The sequence below is a fragment of the Struthio camelus genome, chromosome 21 (assembly GCF_040807025.1).
Source record: "Struthio camelus isolate bStrCam1 chromosome 21, bStrCam1.hap1, whole genome shotgun sequence".
Taxonomy (NCBI): domain Eukaryota; kingdom Metazoa; phylum Chordata; class Aves; order Struthioniformes; family Struthionidae; genus Struthio; species Struthio camelus.
The window spans coordinates 60,087-75,087 of record NC_090962.1 but is presented as its reverse complement, the minus strand read 5'-3'; the positions used below and the strand labels follow the sequence as shown (position 1 = coordinate 75,087).

Here is a 15,001-nt window from a genome sequence, read left to right as displayed (position 1 = left end):
TTGGGGAGGATGAAAAGGTGAACTGGATCGAATACCACAGAGTTAAGGGTGCCAGTGCTTGGCAAGTTGCTCGTTTTAACCCTCCTGGCAGAATTGTGTGGGCAACTGTGTTTGGTTCGCTTTGGGAATAACATGTGTGCAGAGGGCACTTTCTCAGAAAGCAGTAAAGGGAAAAAGTTAGTGATGAGCCTTGAGGTGCTCCTTAGGGTGAGATTGTGAGGAAGAGCGTTTGTGAGGCTAGGTCAGGATCCCAGTCCCACTTGCATCTAGACCAGGTGCAGACGTCCTTCTACCCTGTGAATTTAGCTGTGCTGTAAATGAAAAAGCCTGAGTGTTGTAAACAGGGCTGACTTCGTGGGGCTGAAACGCCTCGCCGGGCTCCCCGCCCCGGCTGGCCGGGCTGGTGACGTCATCGGAATCGGTGACGTCACCATGCGGCGCGGCGTGACGTCACCACGCGGCGCAGTAGGGGCGCCGTGCCGGCCGCTGGAGGTGAGGCGGCGCCGCTGGTGGCGGGCTGGGCGCGGGGGGCGAGCCAGGGGGGCCGGGGGGGTGAGCGGGGGGGGGGGGCACGGGGGCCGGCCGGGGGGGGGGGCGCGCGGGGGGTGAGCCGGGGGAGGCGTGGGGGTCGCTGTGGGCTGGCGGCCCTGGGCGCGCCTGCTGCGAGGGATGAGGGCGAGGGGCCCCCCGTGGGCGGTGGGGCGGGCCGCGGGCCACGGCCCCCGGCGGGCCGGCAGCGTTTGCAGTGCCGCTTCTCTTCCTTGGCAGAAATGAACGTTGGGTGGCGTCGCCTTACAGCGTAGAGTCTTTTCATGCAGCATTAGTGTTTGCTGTACTTGGAGAGCCGTCAGTATCCACCTCAGAAAAATTTAGCCTGGAAGGAAAAATAAGATTCTACCAAAGTAGGAGAAATTCCTTTTCGTTATAGAGATGCTCAGAATGAATGGTGATCTCCTGCTCCCCAGCATGTTATATGCTTTGTATTTGCATACGTGCCTCTGACTATGCAGATAGCAGATTGCAGAGCCAGCATGGCCAAGGTCCTACAGATAAAGATGCATGGCTATTAGTCTAGAAAACAGTGTTTGCCAAAACTCACAAATAAAAATTGAAAGTGGACTGTGACCTACAGTCACATCATTGTTTTTGACACATGAGGGAGGCTTCCTGCTTCAAAGTTGGTTTAATTACAAGGTAGATTCACCTAAGGCTTAAGTCCTCTGAAGATGTCCTCTGGTAACCAATTCTTATATTGAGGTGAACGGGTGATGAGGAGAGAGTGGGCTCTACCCACGTTGAATTTCTGCTGGACCGGTAGCACGTTGTCTGTCAATAACATAGCCTTTCACTCCGAATAATTGCAGAACCCCACATATATTTTTGAGTCATATAGAGGGATTGTTTCATCTGCCACTGAAGCGTTGTCATTTGTGAATTGTTACACAATCTCTTTGCAATGCATAGTGCAAAGCAGGAAGACAAAGGAGGAGATGCTAGTATCAAATGAAACCAATAGGTGAATATAGAAAGACTGACTCTTTTTATTTACCCTGAGTGCAAATGATGAGGCACATCGTGATGTAGGTGAGTGCTAGCACTGCTCTTAGAATGGTGGTATCTTTGTGTGAAGGTCATTAGGGTGGCTATCCTGAATGTTGCTGGGTTTTCTCTAGGTCTTTGTTCTGGTATCTCTTGATTTTTAACAGATTCTCATCTTGAGGGAATTACTTCCACCCTGAAGGTTCGTAAAGATACTCCTGCAGAATAAATGTTCTGAGGACAAAATGACATGCCAAAGAAATACTAGTATGACAGTGGGTTAAGGCCTTCAGAAGAACAAACCTTGCCTGTACCAAAACCCATGTGCAGAGTCATTCCCTTCCATACAATGGAAGTGACATCCTTTCCATAAGGTGTTTCCGTATGTCAGTGCCTGTTTTTTGAGCTGTTAATTTTTTAGCAGATGTTCCAGCTGCCTAGAGATAAGATACTTTGTATTTAGCTAGAAAGAAGACATTAGCAGTAGGTTATGGTCAGTAACTAGAAACAAAATGTAAAATGCAAGGGTATCGCTAATCTGTCTCTAATACCAAAGGAACTGAGTGAATATGAGAAGTCATATTCACTATCATATGAGGATAGAAGCTGTTTCTGGCAATAGGCTTAACTCTAGGCTGAAGAAGTGAGCCATCCAAAAAATGCCAGAAATGGCTCTGTTAGTGAGCAAGAACCAGGAAAGATAGCCTGTGAGGCAGGCAGGATCTGCAACGTGGAAGCAGTAGGGACTGGTGAGGGGAGGAGCACTGTTTTTCCGTTCTTTCGTTGTCTTCAGAGAACTGCCTGGGTGCTGCTCTATCCTGTACCAGCTCTGTAATTCTCCAGGGATTGTTTACCATCTGGGGATTCCCAGAGCACTTCTAGTTTTACTTAGCACTCTTCCCTGATTTCAGCATGTATTTCCTGAACTGGTTTGTGCTGCCAGAGGAGCGTAACCGCTGGCTCTGCTGATTTTGTGCCAGCTGGGGATCTTGCTGGTCCACAGTAAAAAAAAAAAAAAAAAAAAAAAAAGTTGTTTCCCAAAGCCGCATTTATTTTAAATAAATTGATCCAATGAGTGAGAGAAGACCTCAGTGTTTGTGGCTGTCATTGCAGTTATTTTTTTTCTCTGTGGTGCGTTTCCTTTCAGTTCAGCATCCTTGCTCAGTGAGGCAGAAGAACTGCATGCTCTCATAAGCGGTTTTCTTCTGTCCCATCTTCTAGTTTTTCTCAATTGAAAATAAAAAGGAAAGAAATAGTCTGACATAGTATGCCTTGGCATTCTGAGGAAGGCAGTGGGCTGAACCTGCTTGCCCAAGACTTTGCAGAGAAATGGGTGGAAGGAACAACTAAAATTTCCCTAATGGCAATTAGGAACTGACACTTTGGATGTCAACTATCTAGGTCTCTGCCATGTCCCAGCAAAGGGCTATACTGTAGCTATAAAATGTCATGGCCTGGCCAAGCCGTAAGATGAAGCACCCTAGGCTGTAGGTGGGAGAGCAGCAATTATCTCATGGTATCGTTAGTCCAGAAGTCTGGAAAGCATCAGTATTCCAGCCTGCACTCAGTATGTGACGCGTTCAGAAATGGTTTGAAGTGTAGTAGGTGAATTAAGCAAAGCTTCTCTTACTCAACGGTTTTATTCTGAGCTTTTTTTTTTTTTTTTCTCTTCCAGGCACCTATCCGTGATGATTCCACCGTCTGTGGCAACCCCTGCCAGCGATGTTGTGCTCTTTCCCAGCTTGGCTTCTCAGGAAATTTGGAGGTCACAGGTTCCAGGCTATTCTGGATCGGTCACACGGCACATCAGTCATCGGGCCAACAACTTTAAGAGACATCCGAAAAGGAGAAAGCACATCCGCCCTTCACCACCGCCACCCCCAAATACTCCATGTCCTATTGATCTGATTGACTTTGGGGATCTCCAGCCTCAGAGATCTTTCCTTGAACTCCTGTTTAATGGGTGCATTCTCTTTGGGCTTGAGTTCAGCTATGCCATGGAAACAGCCTATGTAACTCCTGTGCTGCTTCAGATGGGGCTTCCAGACCAGTTGTATGGGATGGTGTGGTTCATCAGCCCTATACTAGGTAACTTTTCTTTACGTTATTTCTTCCCTCGTGTTTTTTCCACTACGTGGGAGATATATGGTTTTGTTTTCTCTACCTCTGCTGTTCACCAGTATAGCCCATATGCTGTGAAGGTTAAGAATCGCTAGCCATAATTTTAGAGAACCGAACAGAGAATAATTCTTTCTGTGCCTTGCCTGAAATGGGCCTGGTGCGACCAAAAAGTCTGTTCTGTTAATGGTTTCTCGATCTCTTACGTTTTGTGTGAGGGTGAGCTTTGGCTACTCTGTATGTTTAAAAACTAGCAGAAGAGGATCAGCGCGTCCATTTATATCCATTTACATCCCTACAAACAAATACACAGACAGTTCCCGTCGGTGTGCGAAAAAACAGAGTGGGGTTGCCTTCTCCTGTTTAATTTTCTGAAACAAAGAAGGTATTCCAATGATGAAAGACTATGCTTTGTTGATCAAACATCCACTACTTCTAGTGGCATTGCATTACTTGCCTTTACATGGAGATGGGGCTGGAAGCATGTCCATTACTATAGAAAGAACTGTAGGATAGGTTATTGTCACTTGGAAACATTGTTCTGCCTGTCCTTGTACTCCCAGATTATGCTTCAAAATAGGAGTGTAGATAAGCCACTTCCCCCCCCCCCCACTCACAGACTGGGGCAGAGCAATGTAGGCACCTTCCCAACTTGCGTGTTGACTTCCTGCTGTCTTCCAAGGTAATTTTATAGGGGCTCTCCAGTATAAGACAGGGGTGAGTGAAATAGTTTGTAAGTAACAGAGCGCCTTAGGATGTATAATTCTTGAACTCCTATTTTTAACCTGATGTTAATCTCTACTGTGCTACTGAAGCAGAGTGAACTGCATTTTCACTGCAGTCCTAAATGAACAGTAGTGTGTTACGCTATTCAGTCTCCAGCCTGGGCAATGCTGTGCTGGGAACTAAATTGTGTGTACATCTGAGTGACTAGTGCTGACTCGGGGGTGTCACTATGCTATGGTGTCCTGCCTTTTAAACTACCCGTTCTAAATCCCCTGTGAAACAGGCCTGTAGAAAAACTGTCGCTTTTTGGTGAGTCCCTCTTCTTTTAGGGTTCTTGCTGCAGCCTTTGCTGGGGGCCTGGAGTGACAGATGCACATCAAGATTCGGGAGGAGAAGACCCTTCATTCTGGTCTTAGCAATAGGTGCGTCTTTTAGAAATCATGGGCATAACGCTTGTAAAGTAAAAATATTACACATCTCTTGTATGGCATCCTTTATGGTACTAGACTGAACAAAAGGCCTCTGATGTTGTCGGGAAGCAGTTTTGGGTATTATGGGTCTGAAGAAAGCGGCAAGTGATGCTGAGATGATACTTTGGCAGCTGGAGATCCATGCATGAAAGGTTCTCTCTTGTCGGAGTCCCAGGAGCTGACATTTTGAGAATCTGGGATGTTTTCCTGTGGCCAAAAACAACTCCAGGCATTTGTAAGCTCGAACAGTGGAAAGGGATATCTATATACTATAAGCCACACACATTCCCAGGTCTGTGATGATTTGAACAAGAGCAATAATGCTTGGTGCAGTGCTTTGGTGGTAGCGTAACACTTTGAGAGACCATGCAGTGATGCAGTCCTGCTTCCTTAAGAGTGATTGATTTCTTCTGATTTATTTTTATTCTCAGGAGCATTGCTGGGGCTCTCGCTCATGCTGAATGGCAGAGATATTGGCAGTGCTTTGTCCGACTCTGTGAATAACCACAAATGGGGAATCATTCTTACAGTCTGTGGTGTCGTCCTCATGGACTTCAGCGCAGATTCAGCAGACAATCCCAGTCACGCCTACATGATGGATGTGTGCAGCCCAGTGGATCAAGACAGGGGCCTCAATATCCATGCTTTGTTAGCAGGTATACTTTCTTGGTGCTTCCTTGGTGGCATGCACCCCCAGTGAACAAGTCTTGCTGTGAAGAAGCAGAGTGTAAATTGTAGGTGTTTTCCACTATAAGCATAACTGAATACATAGTTAGCAATAATTAACTTTGAAAACGAACTTTTACTTACTGCAAAAGGCTTTTGTAGCGGCCAAAAGTCAAGCAAGGCACAGTCCTGGGTTGCCTATCCGAAGGTGTCCCTCGTGTCTTTTACAATGCCTAGGGAAACAAAATTATCCCTTGAGGGAGGAGGTTCAGCTTACTACAAATGTGGGAAATTGGCCGCCTTTAGGCACTCTGTTCTAGTGGGTAGAGCATACAAGCTGCTCTGCTCTCGTTCCTGACATTTTGAGTTGCTGTAATGCCCCAATCTAGTTTTCCTCTCCGTTAGGAGACTGTTTATACTCTCTAACACGTACCTAAGGAAGAAAAGGACAGTGTCGTAAGGCTGTTGCCATGTGAGCGGAGTGGGAGTGGAGTCTGGTGCCCTCAGAACTTCCCTGTTTATCTACAGTAGTGCAGTGGCAGTTTTGTACAGTGCTGACACGTGGCTGAATAATAAGCTTGCTGCTCTTCTGAAGTGATTCGGTCTATCTTGGATGCAGATAGAACTGCGCTCTTCTTAGTGAGTGAGGAAATTGGTTTTTAACTTACCTTTCAGAGAAACGGTCTTAGCTGACTGATTGCAGAACCTTGCCATGAGGCTGGTGAATACTGTTCTGTTTTACAGATTGAAATTGCCACAGGTAAAGTGATTTGTCCTTGGCAAAGAAAGAACTAGTATTTGTAAGTCTTTGTATCATTGCTTTTACAGTGCTTGCCTTCTCCCTCTTTCTGTACACTGTACATTCAGACTGTCCTTGTGGTGCAAATTACTACATTACTGCATTTGGGTTAAAAAAGGATTAAATAGTAAAATAAAATTAAGAAGTTGGAGCCTGCACACAACTCATCAAATAGTGCTGTGCTGTTACTAACTTAAAGGATTGGCTAGGGAAGATAATCTCAGCTCTGTTTTTCCACCAGGTCTTGGAGGTGGCTTTGGTTATGTTGTTGGAGGAATACACTGGGATAAAACCAGTTTTGGAAAAGCTGTGGGAGGGCAACTTCGTGTCATCTATGTCTTCACCTCAATTACACTGACGATCACTACTGTGTTGACGCTAATTAGCATTCCAGAAAGACCCCTGAGGTCCTTTAGCAAGAAGAAAAAGGTGATGAAGAGTCCGAGTCTTCCTCTCCCTCCTTCCCCACCTCTCTTCTTTGAGGAAGGTGTAAATGAAAACCTTGCTTCTCATAACTCAGCTCACTTATATGCAAGTTTTACAAGTCCAATTTCACCCCTCAGCCCGCTCACGCCCAAGTATGGCAGTTTTGTCAGCAGAGACAATTCCTTGACAGGAATTAATGAGTTTGCATCATCATTTGGGACTTCAAATATTGACAGTGTGCTTATAGACTGTTTTACTGGCGGGCACAATAGTTACTTAGCACTTCCAGCTAGCATGCCCAGGCAGCCTGTCAGTGTCAGCTTTCCCCGGGTGCCAGATGGCTGTTACCACCAAGAAAATGGAATTTTGGAGCGAGGGGAGAGCAGCATAACTCCAGGGGCTGATGGCGAGGCACTAAGGGTGGGCTCACTGGATGCAATAAAGCCACGGTCATCGGGGATCCTGAAAAGACCTCAGACCTTGGCTATTCCGGACATTGTAACAGGACATTGTCCAGAAAGTAGCAGAAGAAGGAATGTAACTTTCAGCCAACAGGTAAGGGCAGAAAAACAATGTAAACTCATGACTGTGCAAACCTGAGCATTCGTTTAATCTCGTTATATAATTTTAAATATTTGGCACATAAGTTCATGATTAAAGATTCCTCATAACAGTTTGCCTACAGAAGTTACTGCAGGAACAGAACACCTGCTATGACTATAGTGATAAAACGGTGGGCAGGACGTGAATTATGACTGGCAATCTGTGAACTACCTTTGTTAAGACAGCAGATATGTGAGTGTTCCACTCCTTCCAGTCCATGTGTGAAAGCCAGGTTGGTATTTTTAGCCCTGCCTCACCACCCAGGAAGTTATCAAGTGAAAGCAGAAAAAGACACATTTTTATTGAGCCTGTATCTTCCCTTTCCACAGAAATACCTGCAAGATAGGGCCAGGGATAGGATTCTCCCATGAGCTTCTCCTTATGGCAGTCATTACCCCTGGTTGCATCAGGGAGGTGAGGTTTTCCTTACTCGGGGAAAAGACTGGGGCCTCACCTCCCACTGTTGGTGATAACTTGGAATGTCTGAGACCTCTGTATGCTGGCCTATTTTTTTATGATCCAGGATGAGGTAAACTGTCCTGTTTTGTTTTTTTTTTTTAATTTATTATTATTATTTATTTGCTTCTGTTACTGTATTCTAACCCAGTTTGTGAGACCAGACTCTGTTAGGGTCAGGTTTTTACGTACTGTGCACATATGAATCAAGTATCAAGGAGAGCAAGTAATGAAAATAAATTGATTAAAACTTGCCTCTTTTTCCTCACTAACTGTATCACTTGAGGAGGCAAATTCACCCAATTCTGGGTACAGCTCCTATTAAATGCAATGAAGGTTATGCCTGCTTATGCTAGCATTTGAATTGGGTTGTCAAACACTCCAGAAAAGTGAAGAGTACTGTTCTGAGTACACTGAAAGCTGCAGCACAATACTGCCATTTGTACTCATTCTAAGGCTAAACTTACAGCTGTGCTTACCTCAAAATGCTGTTTTTAATCTCCAAGCCAACATACTACAGCAGCAGCTTAACTTTGAAATGATCAGATAGATGTGTAATATTGCATAGTTTTGCTCAAAGGCCATTTGGATTTCTTTTTTAACGTGTTTGTTGACCTGGGAATTTTTATGGTGCAGGTTGCTAATATCTTGCTGAATGGTGTTAAGTATGAGAGCGAGCTGAATGGATCAGGTGACACCTCCGAGCAACCGCTCTCCCTGAAACTTCTGTTTTCGACCATCTGCCACATGCCCAAGGCGCTGCGTAACCTCTGCATCAACCACTTCCTAGGTAATCAGAAAGCACTGTCTTGTTTTCACTGTGAAGTAATCTACCTTGGCTGAATGTTTTTAAGTATTTTATCTATTGTTTCAATGGCTACTAACTCGTTCCATTACACGGACAATAACATACTTTCTACTATTTAGTTTTTCGGAACACTAAGAAATAAAAAAAACAGTAAGGCCTGCATTCCTAGAAGGGGAATAACACTGGTTTAAATCAGCACAGCCATTGAGTTGAACATTTGTGCTGGAACACAAGAGAAACTTCACTAAGAACAGAATTAAAATGGCATAAACCTGCCTCAGAGGTCTGAAATTGGAGCTGTTATTGAGCAGAGCGGAAAAGATTAATGATATTTTCCTGCTTGCATCTGAGACAGCATTTGCCCCCCCCCCCCCCCCCCCCCCCCCCCAGTCAGCATGTATTTAGGGACCCCAGAACAGGCTGCAGCACTGCAGGAGTGCCCATACTGTTACCTTCACTCCTACTAATGCATGACTGGTGGTTAGGGAGGACCTGCAAGCAGTTCAATTTACACAAAGTTGGACAGAAGATAACAGGTAGAGAATACTCATAGGCTGTGGAAGGAATTAAGAGATTGCCTGCATCAGTATCCCTGGCATGGGTTTGTGAGTAGTGGTTTTTACTGTGTCAAATCTTGCAGAGGCTGCAACCGTGACATAAGAAGCGCTCCTTCCAGCTAATTGTGGGAGGACAACAGCACCCTGAAACTAGTGTGTGTTAAGTTACTCTGCACAAAACTAAGCCTCATGTTCTGTCAAGGCTGAAGGTAGTTCAGGCTGCTGTAATCTATTTTTCTGTCTGGCTAAAATCAATGTTCTGTAGTTTGCCTCTAGGATTCCATGTGGGAATTCAAGGGATAAATCTTAACGTTTAACATCCTGAATGGCTTTGGCAAACATTACAGCAAAATACACAGAGAAGAGCAGTCTCATAAAAATGGGGCTAATAAGCATTATGTAATATTAACATTGCACAGCCTGTTTTCAGTTGTGATATGAAAAATAGATAATAGCGTCCATGATTTACAAGGGGAAACAGGTGCTCGCTCAGCAATCCTGATAGGTTACTTCCGGCTTCTTTCAGGCTGGCTTTCATTTGAGGGGATGTTGCTCTTCTACACCGACTTCATGGGAGAAGTAGTGTTTCAAGGGAATCCAAAAGCTCCTCACAACTCAGATGAGTATCAGAAGTACAACGCTGGGGTCACCATGGGCTGCTGGGGAATGTGCATCTATGCATTCAGTGCTGCGTTCTATTCAGGTACTAAGTAAAGCCACCCTATATGCTGCTGACAGTAAGATATACCTGCTCCTGAAGTGGTGCTTCTGCAACAAGTACTCTGGCATTTGTGTGTTGCGTATAGACTACCACATGGCATGAATGCTGAATGAGTATGTTGTTTTTTTACAGTATTATCTCCGCTAGTTAGCATGGCCTGTGCTGACAGCATTCAGTGAAAACACGTTTCCGTTACTGCAGAGTTGCTTTCACAAGTGGCATTTTCAATGTACGTTAAATCTAAAGTGCACAGTGCTACCGTAAGCACAATTTGAGCACAGCAGCACTCAGCACATCCGCGCACCCAACTGAGCACCATGCTGTCACCACAGAACCCTAACACCTTACCCACCGCACACGGCACCTCCCCGCGGGACATGCATGGACACACCGCTGGGCCACAGCTCCTCTGCGCTCTCCATGCGATCAGGCTGCGTCGGGGGGGTGGGTGCGTTTGGAGGGGATGCTGGATGCGTGCCTGCAGGCCGTCAGTTCCCCGAGGCCCTAACGGTCACCACCTAACTGTCGCTGCTCAATAGCCGGGCAGCGGGGCCCGAGGGGCCAGCCATGTGCCCTTTGAGCCCCGCCGCCTGGCTAGTGGCCGGGGAGGGCCACGGTCCACGCTGCCCCGCGACGCTGTGGCATTGTCTTGCAGCCATGCTGGAGAAGCTGGAGGAGTGGTTCAGCACACGGACTCTGTACTTTGTGGCATACCTCGCCTTTGGGCTGGGCACCGGGCTGGCCACACTCTCCAGAAATGTGTACGTGGTGCTGTCACTGTGTGCCACCTATGGCGTCCTCTTCGCCACACTTTGCACGCTGCCCTACTCCCTGCTGTGTGACTACTACCAGAGCCGCAAGGTGAGTGCCGGGGGGCTGGGGCTGGGGGATTTCTGGTAGCAGCCCGCCCTCACGCTGTGTCCCCTGCAGTTTGCTGGCTCGCAGGCGGAGGGCACGCGGCGTGGGATGGGCGTGGACATCTCCCTGCTGAGCTGCCAGTACTTCCTGGCGCAGATCCTCGTGGCTGTGGTGATGGGGCCTCTGACGGCAGCAGTGGGCAGCGCCAGCGGCGTCATGTACTTCGCCTGTCTCATGTCATTCCTGGGCTGCCTCTTTTCTTCCCTCTGCGTCATCTACGAGCTGCCGCCTGGTGAGGAGCTGCTCGAGGAGCAGCAGCCGCTCATGCCCAGCACGTGACACCTTACCGTGTGGGAAATCAATAAAAGCAACAGGGCTGTCACTGTCTCTGCTAAGTCATTACATGGCAGGCTGTCTCACTCCTTGTGGGGCGGAGAATGTGCGGCTGTGCTCTGGGCCCCTGCGTCCCCACATTGTGCAGAGTAGCGGGCTCATCCATCTCTGGGACAATGCTGGCGGTGGCCAGAAATGGACCTGTAGGGGACAGGGAACCACAGGAAGCATTTTCCTGCCTGCATTAAGGTGAGGGCGAATCAGTGGCTGCAGTGTGCTGGCACTGCCCATTCTTCTGGCGAGGTGTCGGGAGCCCTTCCGTACCCCTGGGGCCCATGGTCACCACTGTGGGGAAGCGGGGCACTGCCTGTTGGCTCGCCGTCAAGCATAGTGGCATCAGAGGCACAATGTCATCATTCTCTGGGAAGAGAGCTAGGGGTTGTGGGGCCAATGACATATTGCTTGACCTGAGGTGGCCAGGAAATGATGCCTGTTGTGCTGACCGAGGTGCCTGAAAGTCGTTGGTGTCAGAGGGGGCCCTGCCCTTTTGGACGGCAGTGAGGTGGCGGGAGGGGCCCTGCACTGCCATAGGAAGCACCACAGTTTCTTCCTGGGGAGAGCTGGGGCCACGACTTTCCCTGAGGTTCACTGGCAGCAGGTGCCGTTTCATGGCAAGGCAGAGACCATCCCTGTTGTTGGTTGTGGTGGGCAATGGTGATTCCTGAGGGGCCTGAAGGAGGCTGCGCCTCTACTGCGGCGGGGCTCCACTGCGGAGTCAGTCCTGATCATTTTTCAAACTGTTGGCTGCTGTTTCTGTAGCAAAATGAGCAGAAGAGAAGTTGCCAGTGAAAGCAGGCTTGCATTTCGGGTGCTAGATGTCAGAATAGAGCACCCAAGATGAGAGCACAATCTGTAAAGCAGTAGCATGTTAAATAGCACCGAGACAGACTAAAGGTCTTGTACCAGAATCCTTTATTTTCTGGGTTTTGCTCCGTTCTGTCTCTTGAAAGATTTGAAGACTCTGGGAAAACACTGTATGCGATATAGTATGTCTTTTGATTTTTTTTCCTTTTTTACTGTGCAGAAATGGTAGCTGGATTTTGAATAAAGAGTGTTTTTGTGCATAGAACTTGCTGCCCAGTGCTCCCCTGGCAGTAACTGAGAAGTTATACATTAGATTTGGAAGGCAACAACATAGTCCAATACCCAAATAACACCCACAATAACAGTAAATGGAGACTTCTTCGCCAGTCTGCCCGTTTTATGAACATACAGGTATTCAAGGAGCAGGAAGAAGATGACCAATGAGTAATGTAAGTCAGACAGGAATTCCAGTGTGAAACATGCATGTAAAACGAGTAGACCGAGAAGCACAATGTGATGTGATGCGCGATGTACAATTTGAAGTTAGGTAAGCTTCCCCCCACCCCTCTTTCTTTTCCTGGTTCCAGCAATACATTTTTCAAGCAAAGGACAGCAAGTTTTGTTGCAAGAGAAAGTGACAGCCTCAGAGCAGAAATGAAGATTTTGGTTAGTGCGAGTATAGTGTTCTGTAAGCTTTTAGGAACTGCTTTAACAATGGGCAATGTATGGGTATTGGCAAAAAAACATACTGTTCAAAAGGTGTTTTCCATGCAATTGAAATTCTAAGAGGAATGTAATAAGCATTTTTTTCCAGCAAAATCCCAATTGTTCAGCTACATAAAACTTGGTACGCTTTGTTTTTTAACTGAGCAGTGCAGTTTCAGGGGAAGCATGTGCTCCAAGCATGGCAACCCAAGCTGTTTTTAACAAATGCCTCAAACTTGTGACAAGGCATAAAGGCTAAAAGGCTTTAGTTTAGGAAGAAATTCTCACCTTGTAAGCAGATAGTGAGAGATGTGAACTGCCTCAAGTCTGCTTACACCGATCTTAAAGAGAGCAGTGGTCTGTGGTGCTGATTACTTCCGATGAGAAGTCTCTTCAAAACATTTATTTGCACATTTCAGCACGATTAGGTTAGAGCCTTGGAAAACAGTTTAAAGATTTTTCTGGTAGGTAGCCCTAAAGTGCCTGTTATTTTCTTGCACTGGTTCAGTTCTCTTACTTGGTTTGTGCAGTCCAGCTGTAGAGTGGACTGCAATCTGCCCAGCGGTGTGGTAAACTGCAGTGCAGGGGCAGGTACTGAAGCGCAGGAGTGGCTTAAGCTGGTTTGCTGCGGAGTGTTTCATTTCACAAAACCTTTACCTCTGAAACAAGGAAATCCAGAGGAGCTGCTTAGAAACTCCTAGCAAAATGCAGATCACAATGTTATATATAACTCTGAAAATATGAAGTATATGGAAGAAGAAAGTATTAATATAAACCAATACTACCTTTCACAGCCTCATCCTCTCCAGATAACAATTTTTCATGGTTTGCTATAATCTTCCCTCTTCAAGCAGAAATAAAACCACCTGTCCTCAGTACTGTGATTCTGTTAAAGGACTTTCCTTAGAGGAATTTCATCAATTCCTTCCCCTGCCTGGGTGAGTATAGCACAAGCCTTACTGGGAAACAAAACTGAAAAGTAGGCATTACCTGAATTTGTAAAATAGTGTAAAAGAACTGTGCCAAAAAAAAAAAAAACCCACCAAAAAGCAAAAGGTGCATCTGAGATAGGAGAGGAATTTCAATGAGTTTCCTGCTTCTCAGGATCAAGATAGAACAAAAAATTGACAAAGTAATAAGGCTCATATTTCACTTCATGCAAACCCCGCTCCCTCTTTAACTGATACTGAAACTTTTCCCTTCAACGCTCTTTTACACGAACAAAAAGCACCACAACTTCTCTGGATAAACGGAAGAGCAGCTAAAGCCTATTATGCAGGCAAATGCAAAGGGCTCTCTTTGACCACTAGACGGTCCTGTTTTAGTAAAATGATACCCAGGCAGTCAAACCACTTGAGAAAGGAGCAGCAGGCAAACAGCATGGCAGGAGTCATGCCATGGCTGCAGAAGCCACGTTGTGCCTCTTGGAAGGGCTGTGCACCCACATCACAGTACGGACAAGCCTCCGGGCTTTGTATTTGCTGCACGCGAGTTGGGCAGCAATATTAACTTTTCAGAGCCGCGCGTGGAGAGAGCAGAACAGGCAGAGGGAGAGGCGCACAGATGATACGTTTAATGCAGTCAGACGCGACGGAGCAGGCTGCCCGCGGGCCGCTGTCCTGCGACGCGGGCCGTCGCTCAGGGCGCCTGGCCGGGCCCGCCGGAGCTGCCCGCGGCGGCCTCCTGCGCTCGCCGCCGCCGCCGCAGCCTCTCGGCGCCGGTCACCGTCATGGGGTGGAGCGGCAGGAAGCCCGCCAGGCCTGCAAGGAGAGGCGGTGAGCGGCGGCGGTCGCGCCCGGCCCGGCCCGGCCCCGGCCCCGGCCCCGGCCCCGCGCCTACCCAGCAGCTTCTCGGCGGGCCGGGAGAGCTGCGCGCCGCAGCCCAGCCAGTGCCGCAGCCGCTCGAGGTTGAGCCCCGCCACCTTCTCGCCGTGGGCGTTGGGCAGCGGGTCGAGGCAGCCGAGCTGCTCCAGGTACTTGCCGTCGCGGGCGCGCTTGCTGTGCGCCGCCACGATACGGAAGAAGGGCCGGTTGGTGCAGCCGCCGAGGGCGAAGCGGATCACCACATGCCCGCCCCGGTAGCTCTTCAGCAGGCGGTTAGCTGCGGAGAGAGCGAAGGGCGGTTACGGGGCGGCGACGGCCCGGCCCGGCCCGGCCCGGCCCGGCCCGGCCCGGCCCGCGCGGCACTCACCCAGCTGCACCATGATGGCGGCGACGGCAGCGGCCGGCCCCTCCCACTGCGGTCGCGGCACGATGACGTCAAGGCCGCGCGCCACTAGGCAAGAAGGCGGCCGGGTCCTGCGGCCGGGGCCAGTGGCGGCGAGCCCGAGCCCGAGCCCGGCGCAGACGCGGC

General features: G+C 48.2%; 2 protein-coding genes across 30 annotated transcripts in view; one reads left to right on the top strand and one right to left on the bottom strand.

Moving 5' to 3' along the window:
* Positions 1 to 11,149, top strand: part of SLC45A1 (solute carrier family 45 member 1) — an 80,310-nt gene extending 69,161 nt beyond the window's left edge. For 24 of the 29 annotated variants that reach the window (XM_068915897.1, XM_068915896.1, XM_068915895.1 and 21 more), the window contains 8 exons: positions 3,215 to 3,627; positions 4,713 to 4,805; positions 5,285 to 5,509; positions 6,560 to 7,299; positions 8,440 to 8,593; positions 9,695 to 9,871; positions 10,545 to 10,750; positions 10,820 to 11,149. In XM_068915897.1, coding sequence (XP_068771998.1) covers positions 3,215 to 3,627; positions 4,713 to 4,805; positions 5,285 to 5,509; positions 6,560 to 7,299; positions 8,440 to 8,593; positions 9,695 to 9,871; positions 10,545 to 10,750; positions 10,820 to 11,086 — 2,275 coding nt within the window. In that variant the 3' untranslated portion in view covers positions 11,087 to 11,149. Of the gene's footprint in view, positions 1 to 371; positions 493 to 3,214; positions 3,628 to 4,712; positions 4,806 to 5,284; positions 5,510 to 6,559; positions 7,300 to 8,439; positions 8,594 to 9,694; positions 9,872 to 10,021; positions 10,751 to 10,819 lie in introns of those variants that run through there. The other 5 variants (XM_068915908.1, XR_011135759.1, XM_068915898.1 and 2 more) reach the window with 5 other exon arrangements.
* A 3,049-nt stretch (positions 11,150 to 14,198) lies between these two features.
* MRPS16 (mitochondrial ribosomal protein S16) lies at positions 14,199 to 14,947 on the bottom strand. The gene is made up of 3 exons (XM_068915915.1): positions 14,840 to 14,947; positions 14,489 to 14,749; positions 14,199 to 14,409 (listed from the first exon to the last, which is right to left on the bottom strand). Exons 1-3 carry the CDS (start codon positions 14,850 to 14,852, stop codon positions 14,288 to 14,290), a joined length of 396 nt encoding a protein of 131 aa, XP_068772016.1. The 5' UTR covers positions 14,853 to 14,947; the 3' UTR covers positions 14,199 to 14,287.
* Positions 14,948 to 15,001: the final 54 nt, after the last annotated feature.

Bases quoted from the DNA above. Each gene is read 5' to 3' on its own strand.
- MRPS16 (XM_068915915.1), bottom strand. The intron at 14,410-14,488 runs GTAGGCGCGGGG...CTCTCCTTGCAG, and splicing joins GCCCGCCGAGAAGCTGCTGG to GCCTGGCGGGCTTCCTGCCG.